The following is a 12,969-nucleotide window of genomic DNA, read 5'->3' on the forward strand; positions in this document are numbered from 1 at the left end:
TTTGCTTATTCAAACATCGCAACTCGTTTAGAAGTAAGGTCCCCTTAAAAACGTCGTATTCTTGAACTTTTTTGTATCCTGAGATTCTTGTTGTTCTCGTGTTTGTTTATATGTGCAGCAGCTTGTTCAAACGTGATGTGTCTGTGTCTGTTTTAGTACTGGAGAAGGTGCCAGTGGGCACTAAGGTGGGCGTGGTGGCAGTGGAGGATGGGGACTCCCTGAACACAAATGGGGGAGGATTCACTTTCACCCAACTCTCAGACTATGGGGACATTTTCAACATAGACAGCAGCACTGGCGTGATCACTATGGCACAGGTGCTGGATAGAGACGCCACAGGTACCGGCCACATACACACACACGCACACACACACACACACACACAGATCACTTGACCATAAAATAAACAAGGATAGCCAGTTACTGCACAAGTAGCACAGAATGTTCTGACCATAGTCTTGGAAAAACCAAAACAGTTTTTTTTCCAAATTAGTGTCTGCTTTCTGCGAGATGGGATCGAAACACAAAAATTGAGCATATGTATATTCGACAGTCATCGTAAAATAAGCACATTGGACAACACAGTTTTTTTTAATAGAAAAATGACTTGAAAAAAAGGAAAAAAAAACAGCAAACAAAAAACATTCAAAAGTTTTTTTTGCAGTCTTTGAAACTTTGAAGTTTTTGATTCCGAAAAACGGCTAAAAATCTCAAAAATTAACTTATCAAGGTATGTTCGGCTTCAATTAGGCTATTGTAGGCTTTTTTAAAATTAAAATAAGCTGTAGTAAGCCTCCTCGCTTGCTCTCTCGAATTAACATAGAAAAAATCAAACTTTTTTGAATTTGTTTTTCTCGATACTGGGAAGTTTTGAGGAAGTTTTAAAGTCGTTTGAATCATGACTGTAAGGGCTTCAAAATGATATATCGCTCAACTCTTTCCAATGATCATTTGTGATACCTGACTTTACGTGAAAAAGAAACAGAAACACACCCAAATACGAAATTCTTCCCCACTTTTCAAGTCGCCGGAATAATTATTTTAAATCCTCGTTGAAAACAAATTAATTAATTGTCGTGTGATTTGAATGCAATCAAATAACATTTTTTTGCTATTTTTACAGAAATATTTTTTGAAGTTTTGAAGTTTTTTTTTCCAAAAAATGCGCTAAAAAAGTTCAAAAAAAAAGCAATTTGACTACCGTTTTATGGCTGATCCTTCAAAAAAAGCCCGCTCGCAATTAGAGTAAAACTCAAAACTTTCAAACCGGTTTTCGACACAGACAAATTTTTGAAAGTTTTCAATGTCGTTCCAATCAAGATTGAAAGGGCTTCAATATGAGATATCATTGCTTTACAATGATTATTTGTGCTGGTACCTGATTTTGCGTTAAAAAACAAAAATAAAACTAAAACACACCCGAACACAAAATTCCTCCCAACTTTCAAATGATCGGAGCAAAAACAAATTTTTTTCAATTTTTTGTTGTTCGAGAACAATAGTAGTTAGGAAAACGCTTTTTATTGCCTGCTTCTATTGAACAAAGGCAAACTTTCGTCAGTTTCTGACGACGCATGGAAAACTATAAAAAGTACAGAGTGCGTAACCCCTAGTCTAAAATCACACACATGAAATCTCGAAGCAATTAAACAACATCAAATATCTGTAAACTTATTTCAGCCAACATTCAATTCAGAAGGCAAATAAAAAAACCGGAGGGCGTATCTATCTCACTCGAATTGGTCATACTAATATTTTCTCCCGAAACACGAGTCACGAATGAGAATTAGTTGTAAGGAAAGTCTAGATTGGTTGATATGTGGGTTTGTTTCCCTTGAACAGGAGTGAATGGGTATGAGTTGGTGGTGGAGATAGCAGACAGAGGGAGTCTGCATGGACCCAAGACAGGCACAGTGTCCCTCTCAGTATGCGTGAATGACGCCAATGAGGACCCAGTGTTCGAGAAGGCCTCTTACACAGTCAACATGACAGAGTGTGTGGCCAACCAGACTTACATCCTCAAGCCAAACTTCTCCGACCCAGACAGGGCAGCTAACCAGAGGTAACAGAACAGTTGCAAACTCCGCTCAGTGTAAAGTTCAAACATGCAATGTTTCATTCGTGTTTATCGCCTTCGGAAATTGGCCTCATTCATCCCATACCGTGTAAAATAACCAATCGAAGTTTTGACTCGGATATCGTATGTAATTGATAAAGGAATGTATACTGGGAAATCGTGGGCTTGATGTAGAGCAATAGAGACTAAACAGAAAATATGTATCAAAAATATAAATAAGTACTCAATTAAAAGTAAGAGCTCCGAGATTAAGAGTTTTAGTGCTAGCTGTTTATGTGACTGTGTGACTGTGTGTAGACTGACATTCACGATCAGTGCGAATGGGTTGCCCTACTTCCGAGTGGACCCCCACTTGGGCTGGGTGTTCTACTTTGGACAGGAGGTGGACAGGGAGAGCCCCCTGTTAGAGATAGAGTTCGACATTGAGGCCACTGACTCCGCCCTCAACCCACTCACTGCTGTGGCACAGGTAAGCCACAATACAACACAATACACAGTTCACTAGTTGGTCACCGCTTTGCTCTCCCTCTGGAAAAGAGGACATCTTCACTACCAAATTGACCCCTCTCTTTTCTACTATTTTATAACGCAAACGCAGAAGTTTGCGTCGATTCACAGTCTTTGAGTTGGTCAGTCAATAGTAATTGAAGGATAATGAGTAAAAATTGGGGGAAAATTGGGATGACAAATATTTGAGGGTCGAGATTATGTTCAAAAACCGCTCAAACTGCCCATATTTTGCTGAAAAATCGCTCGATTAATTCTTGTTGGGGCTCTCACTCGGGCAGCACCCTCAAGTCCACCACGTCATCAATATGTTTTTAAAGTTGAATCAGAATATTCAGTGCTAATGATCTGCGATTGATGGACCTGACCTGAGTTATAACCACTTTACCTTATGTGCTTATTCACATGGTATCTAAGCCGATGATATCGATTTGATCTCTAAATTATCTCTACTGAGCAAGAACATTAACTCGTTCAAATTTGCTTAAACTGATCGTTTTTATGCACTTTTTTCAAATTGTTCTGTTGTTAAGGTTGTGGTGACAATTGTGGATTGTAACGACAACACCCCCATCTTCCAGCCACTCTCCCCCACCTCCTACTCATTCAGTGTAGATGAGAACTCCCTGCAGAACACTGTCGTGGGCACAATTGCTGCCACTGACGCAGACGAAACAGGAAACCCCAACTCAGGTACTCACAAAAGTCTATTTAATCAGCTTTTAAGGCAAAAAGAACCAGCGGTTGCTGTGCAAATAGCATATAATGATCTGACCACAGAAAAATAACAGAAAAAATTGCAAACAGATGTTAAGATTTGCGTAGTAAATTTTGCGAAGAAAAACACACAATTGAAACTAAAGTTACTAGTCAAAAAGTAACTTAACTTCCTGAGAAAAAGTGTCATCAGTCTTATTATAAATTTCGCAGAACTCAAAAACTGCAAAAGAGAACTTACAATAGTGACTGATTGAAAATTTCATGTGAACTTAACCGAATGGTTGACAAGTGGTTCTATAATTAAAAACTAGGTTTGTATATGTGTGTATACTGCAAGTGTGTGTTGTTTGCTGTGCTGTAGAGATAGTTTACGACATCTAGTTAGCGCCAGACAGATAGATGAATTAAAATAGCAACAACTAGAAATGGAACTGGAATCGAAACATGAACTAAATTAGATACTATGACAATTGCAAGTGTGTGTTGTTTGGTGTGCTGTAGAGATAGTTTACGACATCATCTCGGGCGACACTTCCATCTGGGCAGTGGACGGGGGCAGTGGGATTGTGACTCTGCTCATATACCCCATAGACAGAGAGACACAGGAGACATACTACCTCACCTTCAGGTACACACGCCACATGCATTAGCTCTCAAATTAAACACCAATTTGACCCCAAATACCGTTCTAACTTAGATTACACCCAGTTAGAACCCTAAACAATTGAATTTATTACTCTAGAATATCCTTGGCCATATGTTAAGTAGTCAGTATAGCAAACCTCTGAGATGCCTTTAATTGTGTTTCCGTTCCAGAGCATCTGACCAGGGTAACCCGTCTCTGACAGCCACCCGGCAGGCCACCATCACCCTGCTGGACTTGAACGACAACATCCCCCTGTTCGAACACGAACAGTACACTGGCAGTGCGATAGAGGGAGAGAACCCGCCTGTCACCATCTCCCTCTCCCCCGCAGCCATACTTGCCACAGACCCGGACAAGGTTAGGTCCCCCCTTTAGCATAGCTTTACGACATCCATTTTTTTGCTAACCAACCTCAAAATTTTTCTAAAACCTTTCGGACAAAACTTTCCGAAAACTGCCTAAAAACGCCTTTTTTAACCAGTTTTTTTTTAATTTGCCTACGGCGCAGAAATTTTTTGACAAAATAGGGTCCGTATAGTTTTTCCGGAGTGCTCGCATAATTAAATTGTTCGACCTAAAAAAAGTCGAACGCAAAACTTTTGTTTCAAAATTTTTCGAAACGCCCCCCCCCCCAAAAAAAAATTATGCGCCACTGACCACACCTATCCCATAAGATTCAGGATTAAACCGCTCATGTTAAGAACTAGCTATACTTAAACGTGGTATCGATTTTGGAAATAACGATAGTTGGTTAATTTCGATATCATGCCTATTTTTTCACTTCTTTGCTATCCAGGGAGTGAACTCTGCCTTGACGTATTCGATTAATACCACGTATGCAGATGGGGCTAAAGCAGTGGCTCACTTCACCCTGGATTCCTCCAACGGGATTCTGAACACCCTGGTGACCCCCAACTGGACTGCCACTCCTGAATTCTATTTCGAGATAATCGCCACTGACGGGGGGACACCACCCAACACAGGTCACATACACTATAACCACACGCAAAAATTCTTATTTCTTTTGAAAACTATCAGTTTCGAGTAAAATGGATAATATTGCTTGATTCAACAACCATTTTTTTGGAAAGTTTAAACAACTCAGGTTACATCAAATTTTTAAGCAAATAAAAAGAATTTTTTATCAGTCTAATCAAGCAATTTGTTGGCCAATTAGCTGTTGAAATGGGAACAGTTAAAAGCAGTCAAATATATGAGAGGACATCGACAGTTTGTTATGTTCTATTGATTTGACTTTGTTCTTTTGAAGAGTTGAAGTGATTGCAATTTGTTGGTTTGTTGCAGGCACTGCGACAGTGAACATCACAGTGATAGACAGGAACGACCACCGTCCCTTCTTCACTTCCCCAGACACAGGGGGGCATGTGTACCATGCTTTCGTGCCCTCCTTCTGGACCAACTCGGACGGCACTCTGGACACAGTCACTGCAGTGGACATTGACGACGGGATCAACGCTCAGATCTCATACCACATCACAGGTCAGCTGAAACCAAACCCCCTTCACAATCAACACACACTCTTTACTCATTTGCAGTCATATGAAAAAAAGAATAGCTGGCTGAAAAAGCTAGCCACTGTCAGTTTATCACGAAAAAGGCGAAAGAAATTATTTCTAAAGATTTTGTCAGACAGGCATACATTAAACGTTACTGAAATGGGTGATTATAGATTGAAACTTGTGACAGATTTATTGTTTAGAATTATAGATTTTTTCACAGGTTGGCAGCAAAACTAGGTATAATCAACAGTTTAATTAGAGGGCGATAAAAGAGTAGTAAATCAACTTCTATATACATGGAAAGTTAACCGCCTGTTGAGATCTGATCTCGTGATATGACTTCGCGCGATATCGCGTGCCATCGTGCGATATCCAATCATATTCTTATTTTGAACCAAAAAGTGGGAAATGACTTCTCTATAAAGTGAGAGGTCATTTCTTCGAAACTTAACACTCCTCCGTTCAAAATAAGTACTAAATCATAGCCTACACTAGTCTGGAGGTTCAGTTTTACTATGTCCCATACGATGTTTGTTAAGAGCAATATTACTTTTTTTTTGTCCTATGTCAAATATCCGTATCAATTTGCCTGCTCTGCTTTCAAACTTCTTACGCTCCCTTAGCTTTGAACCTAACTTCATGTCAATACTCTGAAATTTCTCAACCTCGCATAAGTTTCTCGACTCCTCCTTACCTCGTTCATTTAATGACGTTTTAGATTTTGGATGGGCTCTAGGTTCATTTTTCAGCTCAACTTCTTTCCTTATATCATCGTCTTTTATCAAGTTTTCCTTTTGCTCATTAAAATTCTTCTCTTCTGTTTCTCTGCAAAAATAAGTCTTACTGACTCTGAACTCAGATGAATTGTTTTGCATTTTTTCAACACTTAATTTTTTGTGATTTCCAAATCCTATTATTTTCCAAATGAAAAGATTACCTCGCTCACTAAGTGGATAAACAGTCCCATTTCCTTGCTCAATACATGACTTTTCTCCAAAAACTACTTTAGCTCCTCCTCTAGTAAGTTTTGAGACTGACACTAAATTTTCTGAGTTTTCTGGTACATAGAAACAATCACTCATTGAATTTTTTTTTGAATTTCCTTGACAATCTTTCACAAAAAATTCAACTCTTCCTTTACCTAAAACCTTAGACTCCGTTTTGTTAGCGTTTTCAACAGTTTCGCTAAAACTCTCGTCAAGCTCAACAAATAAATTCTTATCCTTTATCATACTGCATGTTGCGCCTGACTCTTTAACTAGGTTACTGTCGACTCTCTCAGCCGAGTTGTGAAAGCTAAAATGAGTTTCATTAGTTTCAGCTAACAGCTGGTCTTCTCTCACGCTTTTTCTCTCAAATCCCTCTTACAATCCTTAGCTATGTGTCCTATTTCTAAGCACGTGAAACATTTCACAGGAGGTCTATCACTAGATGACTGGTTAACCTTATTCACTAACTTAGATCTACAATGAGCTGCTATGTGTCCTGTCTTATTGCACCTAAAACATGTTTTTATTCTCGAAATAAACGAATGTTCAGTCTCCTCCTTCTCATTTCTATGATCACTTTCAAAGTTTAACAAATCTTTCTTAATTTCATTCAAACTATTATCATCTTTGCTAAACTTAACCATGGTACAAAACGTATTGAACTCTTTTGGTAGGCCTTTAAGAATGATTGACACAAACATCTTTTCACCTAAACCCTCGTCTACTTCATCTAAATTATACTGCAACTCTTCAGCTCTAGTGATATAATCGACTATACTCTCATTAGCTTTCATTATTATCGAAGTTAAATCTGAAATCAATTGCTGCAAACTAGGTCTCTCGGCACTTTTGAACCTTTTGCACAAAATTTCCCAAGCCTTACTTCCCTTGCCTTTATAAGGTCTTAAAAACAAAACAGATTTTTTGTCTAAACATTGCACCAACTCATACCAAACATGCAATTCTTTTTCACCTAAACTTTCCCTCCCTTTTCTTAAAGATGCATCTCTCTGTTCTATAGTAGCATTATTCCTAACACTGGGTGCAAAATCTTTCTCATCTACTTCTCTATTGATAACTTTATTTAATTTAAGATGAAAAATTCTAGCCTCAAATTGCTCTGCAAAATACAAAAAGTCTTCTTCTTTTCCTGAAAACACTATTCTCTCTGACTTAGACATTTTTCACTTAAGCCGTATTGCTCTGAACAAATATATCTTATGTTCCACGTACTTTTCAATGACCAAAAGTTCAGACTATATTATATCGGCAAACATAACGCAGCGCATAATATAAGTAATCATGTATCTCATTACCTAAGTCTGATCCAAAACCTAACGGTAAGCGTACTGAATAACACATCAGCGATGTAGCAAAGCTAAGGTTACTTCACAGACTTCATACATAGCAATATGTACTAGCACAATAGAAATTTTGGAGTGTTTTTTTTTGTGGAACTTCTATTTTTTAAATCTGATTGGAGTTCAGATCTCGCAGCGATGGATTACGATCCCCCCAAGCAACAACAAATATCTACAAATTTATAAAACACCACATCAAATGAGTTTATCAAATTGAACAGTTTGTCAGTTTCTATCTATCACTGTTTTTTTTCTTTCTCTCTTTCTCTCTCTCTCTCTCTCTCTCTCTCTCTCTCTTTCTTTCTCTTGTCATTGTTTTTCAGCTCAACTTTAATGTTTTTCTTTGACAAATTGCGATTGGATAAAATAAATGGTTTTCTGTCTCAGGTTTACTCCGAAAAAAAGCATCATGTACCAGGAGTAAAGCGAAAAGCGTATCAAAGTGACAAAATTTTCTGCTACCGCTAAACGTGAGATCGCCTACAGTTAGAATTGTGCAGGCTTTTAACTATTTAAAACAAAATAACTTGATACCTGTTAATATAACTGAAATGTCATTCTGTAAACAGTTTTTTAAATTTACCTAAAAGACAATCAGGATCTTTATAAACTGTTTTTTAACTTCCGCCCTTACAATATTTTGTTTATTGTCTTATCTTTACACTCCAGGATATCCTACTCGATGAGCAGTACTGCTCTTTAGAATCTCCCTCCAGTCATGTTATTAACGCGTAACGAGATTTAATCCGTCTTAGAAATCGTTCCAAATTGGATCAAGAATGCTTTTATGCCATAAGTTATTTGTTAATAGGCGCAAAGTCTATCACTTTGTACTTAATATGACGTGTGGGAGGATGTTTTTACATAAAATAAAAAATTTTCAAAAAATTTTTAAAATTTTTTTTCTATTACATTGAAATTTTTCACGTTATTAATGCTCCATAGACCTTAAAAGGCAGTCGGAACATTCAGGGCTTCGCCCTGATACGAGCAGTCTTGTTTTGCTTTTGGCGTTGTATATGTAGCTGGTAAAGTAATTCAATTTCAAATTCAAGTTCGATCGTTGAGATCAAACGGCAGCTACGTTTAACTACACTTTTCTAATTTTGACCATCATATGTCCCAAACAAAAATTAGCAAATTTGGTCTGCCACAAGTCTTTGCTTAATTCTGCCGCAAAAATAACAATTTAAATTTTCAATGTTGAAGACCGAATTGAATTACAGAAGCTTCAATTGTTGAAAGAAATGAAAAATATTATATAAAACTGAAGATTTTCCTGCAGGCGGCAACGTCAACTTCTGGTACGAGGTGGATTCCGTGTCCGGCAACATCCGCGTGCGACCGGGACAGTCCATCGCCTCCTCCCCCGTGCGGACGGAGCTGATAGTGACAGCGAGGGATGCCGGCCTCATTCCGGGTCCCCTGGAGAGTCTTCCCCCAGCCAGTGTGTTCATCCGGGTGTATGATGCCAGTGATCACGTGGCTGTGGTGTCCTTGCAGACCAGATTCAACCTGTTCAACAGCCAGAGGGAACAGTTCGAAGAGGAGATCACAGAGGTGGAATTCAACGAACTAACACTTACCCATGCTTATATCACAGAACAATATTAGAATCATCAACCAAATAAAACCAAAGCGACTTTATCATATGATAGCCATTTTTCCTAAGAAATACAATCAAGAAATCAATGGAATAGATTTTAGGATCAATCAAGTACAATTGTTATGTAAGTGTGTGCGTCTGATTGCGCAGGTGTGTCGCCTGACCTACCCAGAGTGTTCCATCTTCGTGCAGTGGTGGGAAAGGGGGGACACCACCTCAGACTCACGCCAGAGGAGATCCACCGAGAGTGAGTCATCATTGCATATTCCCCGTCGAGAAAAATAAAAAAGTATATTCTGTTGCTGCACAATTAGCAGAAAATTTCGGGATTACAATTATTGCAGAAATATTAGAAGAAAAAAAGCAGTTGTTTTCTTACTTATTGAATGAATTACCCTGAAAAAACAATAATAGGATAGCAAAAACGCATTTTGAATTAGAAAAATATTAAAGTTCTTAAGAAAACGTACTTTGATCCGATCTTCACTAAGTCTGGTCTGAAAGCAAAACAATCAAACCAGTTTTTCTGCAGGAGAACTTTGTCATGTCTCAATGGTTTAGAATCACCATGAAAAAGGCTGTCATAAGACTTGTCACTCAAACACGTCTAGTGTTTATTTATGGTACTGGCTAGCGTGACTTGGTGCTGGCGTGAAAAAATGCACTTGGGAGAAGGACGAATACTTAAAGACTACCTGTATGTGCTTCTGTTTGCAAGCAGAATAATTTTGAAATGCTTTCTATTTTGCTTTTTAAATTACTTTTGTAAGTCCGTTTAATATTTGACAAGTCACGTAACTCTTTAAATGTCTAGGTATTAAGCATGCGTCTGGTTGTTTGTGTAGCAATCGACGTGTTCATCACTGGAGTGCGGAACCAGAATGGACTGGCCAACGGGACTGAGGGCAGTGAGGTGAACATGTTGAGTCAGGAGGAGATCCTGGCCATCTTCCAGAGGAGTTCCAGTGGAGACCCCGTGGACGCTCTCCTGTCCTCTGGGTTCAATGACTTCGATGTCCTCTCTGTTCAGCCATATGAAGTAACAAATCATTCATTCTCGCCATTTGCTTTCTTTTCATTTCAAAACCAATTCAAAAGAAGTTAGATTGTACAATGCTGCATTTAAAGAAAGATTTTCTTTTGCACTTCAAATCAGTTTCTGAAAAACAACAATCTGACTATTTAAACTGAAAATTTGTCCTTCACGTCTACAGAATAGCACCGATGTTTTACCTGTTCTTAGGATATATAAGAAAGAGAGTTTCCAATCTCCAAATGGACAATGTTCAAGGCGAAATGTGAGTTTAGGACCAACGGGACGATATCTTCGATGACCCGACTGGAGTGGCCGTCATCTCCGTCTCTGTGGTGTTCGCCATAGTGGTCATAGTGGCAATCGCACTCCTTGTATGGTTCATGTTCTTCAGACACAGGAGGGCCATGCCCAGGAGTGCAGGAGGGGCGACCAAGACGAGAACCATCGCCGGAGGAAAGAGCGGACCAGGGAAGACACCCCAAGCATCTTCCAGAAGGACCACAGCAGGTGAAGGCGAAAAAAGTGACCCCACCCAAAAACTCAATTAAACTAATGATAGCTTGATGGCTTAATGTGAGTTAAACAATATTGATGGAAGCGTAGAGTGGCCTTAGTTTGCTGGCCTTAAATTGTACACACCTGAAGAAAAAAAAAACAAGCTCTTGTGATGACAACTAATTCTTTCTCTCTAGGTCCTCTGTCTGAGTCGAAGGCGCGCAACTACCGCTCCAATACTACAGCCCAGTTGCCAGCAGACGTCAAAGTGTCTGACCAGAAACAGTTCCAGGTGGGCAGAGAACAAATGGCTGCCAAGGCTAAAGCGCCGGTGGTTGCGCCGATAGCGCTTCCGGCAGGGCGACAGGCGGGACAACCAGCAGCCGCGGTGCAAAGACAACCGGATGTGGATCTGACACAAAAGCAGGTGTTGCAGGTGAAGCCGAAACCAGAGAAGCCAGTTGACGCAGAAGCACTCCAGAGGTTCGACGGAATGGCCCAGGACCCAAGTAAATATAATAAACACCTCCAATTTTATAATCATCAATTTATTTGGACAGTTGACTAGGTAAAGATAAAACAAGGCCCCCAAGGCAGTTTTCAACTGAACCGGGGGGTCAATATTCAATATGAGGACAGTCTACCGATGTATAATGAAATGGGGCTGAAAAGTGTTACGCGTCTGCTAGTCCCGACACATGAACTGTGTGTGAAAACACCTTGTGGTGATGGGGCGAAGCGTTGACGGGCCATTGCCGCAAAGTTTTCAGTTCTGTAATTGTAATTCTGTTAATAATGTCTTACCGTTGTGATCATAGATAATTCTGCTCATTGGCCTCATACAGTATATATCACAAAGTTTTCGTTCCTTGTTATTAATGATGTGGTCTGTTTTCCAGACACTGGTCGCTACTATGCCTTCGTGAGGTCCACGAATGAGAGGAAGTGGCTGACTTCCAAGGAGACAGAAGTGCTCAAGGCCAAGTTCAACAATAAGTGAATGGAGAGAGCAAACGGATCCATCAGACATATATGCAAAGAGGAAACTGAAATCTAAAACAAACGTACAAACAACTCATTCGATAGATGAGTATACGAAAAATTTGACTTAAAAACTGTTTGAAAAAACTAATCGAAAACAAAGTCACTAACAGACTAGAATTGGGTAAGTGAAACCTATTGACGAGAAAACGTACACACGTGACATTGAAAACTGATTGATTTCCTTTGCATTGTAAATTTGTAAATAGAGGCAAAAATAAAAAGCTGCTTTAACTCTTTTAAGATTTGAGCCTGGGATAATTTTGTATTCTCCAGAAATTCGATCTATCACTACTACTTAGTAAACAAGTATCAACAGTTTTTTCTGCAAGATTAAGAACTGCAAAGAAGCCCACACTTCTACGAAATCATACCGGTTGTTCCACAATTGAAACAAAACTGCTACTCGTATCAGGGCAAAGCTTTGGATATTCCGTCTGTCTTTTAGGGTCTATGAAGCAGTGCTCGCTTTTACATAAAGATGAATTTTTCGAAAAACAAAAATATAACAAATATTCAAAAACTTTGAGTTTTTTTAATTATCACCTTACGCCATACGAAGTAGAAAAAGATAGATTTCGCTTCTAGTAACCTAAAAATTATGAAAAGTAGCTTGTTTCAAGCAATTCGGAACGTTTTCTATGAGTGTTTAAGTCTCCGCTTACGCGTTACTAGCGCAAAACATATCGCGCGTTATTTGTCGAAAGTTGGCCATATTGGCAAAATTCAAACCCCCATAACTTTACGAAAAATGATCACAAGTAAAATTATTTTTTCATATTGGAGCTTAAGATAAAAATAGTTTTTGTGCTGATAAAATTTTGTCAGCAATTTTTAGATGAAAAGTCGATATTTGTCTGAGAAAAAACTGCTCTATAACATAACACTACTTGAGTGAAAAACACATCGACAAATCAGTCAATTGGCTTACATTCATTATTTTCACTAATCCACATCAAAATGATATTGAA

General features: G+C 38.9%; 1 protein-coding gene across 1 annotated transcript in view; it reads left to right on the forward strand.

Annotated features, from left to right (window-relative positions):
• LOC134846563 (cadherin-23-like) overlaps window positions 1–12,277 on the forward strand; it is a 181,846-nt gene extending 169,569 nt beyond the window's left edge. The window contains exons 56-69 of the mRNA XM_063863946.1: window positions 157–339; window positions 1,843–2,062; window positions 2,375–2,546; window positions 3,118–3,277; window positions 3,806–3,932; window positions 4,121–4,307; window positions 4,747–4,933; window positions 5,256–5,450; window positions 9,106–9,380; window positions 9,577–9,673; window positions 10,272–10,465; window positions 10,735–10,969; window positions 11,155–11,466; window positions 11,857–12,277. Of these exons, the coding sequence (XP_063720016.1) occupies window positions 157–339; window positions 1,843–2,062; window positions 2,375–2,546; window positions 3,118–3,277; window positions 3,806–3,932; window positions 4,121–4,307; window positions 4,747–4,933; window positions 5,256–5,450; window positions 9,106–9,380; window positions 9,577–9,673; window positions 10,272–10,465; window positions 10,735–10,969; window positions 11,155–11,466; window positions 11,857–11,957 (2,645 nt within the window). The 3' untranslated portion in view covers window positions 11,958–12,277. The remainder of the gene's footprint in view (window positions 1–156; window positions 340–1,842; window positions 2,063–2,374; window positions 2,547–3,117; window positions 3,278–3,805; window positions 3,933–4,120; window positions 4,308–4,746; window positions 4,934–5,255; window positions 5,451–9,105; window positions 9,381–9,576; window positions 9,674–10,271; window positions 10,466–10,734; window positions 10,970–11,154; window positions 11,467–11,856) is intronic.
• The last annotated feature ends 692 nt before the right edge of the window (window positions 12,278–12,969 follow it).

This window comes from Symsagittifera roscoffensis, chromosome 5, assembly GCF_963678635.1.
Source record: "Symsagittifera roscoffensis chromosome 5, txSymRosc1.1, whole genome shotgun sequence".
NCBI lineage: Eukaryota > Metazoa > Xenacoelomorpha > Acoela > Convolutidae > Symsagittifera > Symsagittifera roscoffensis.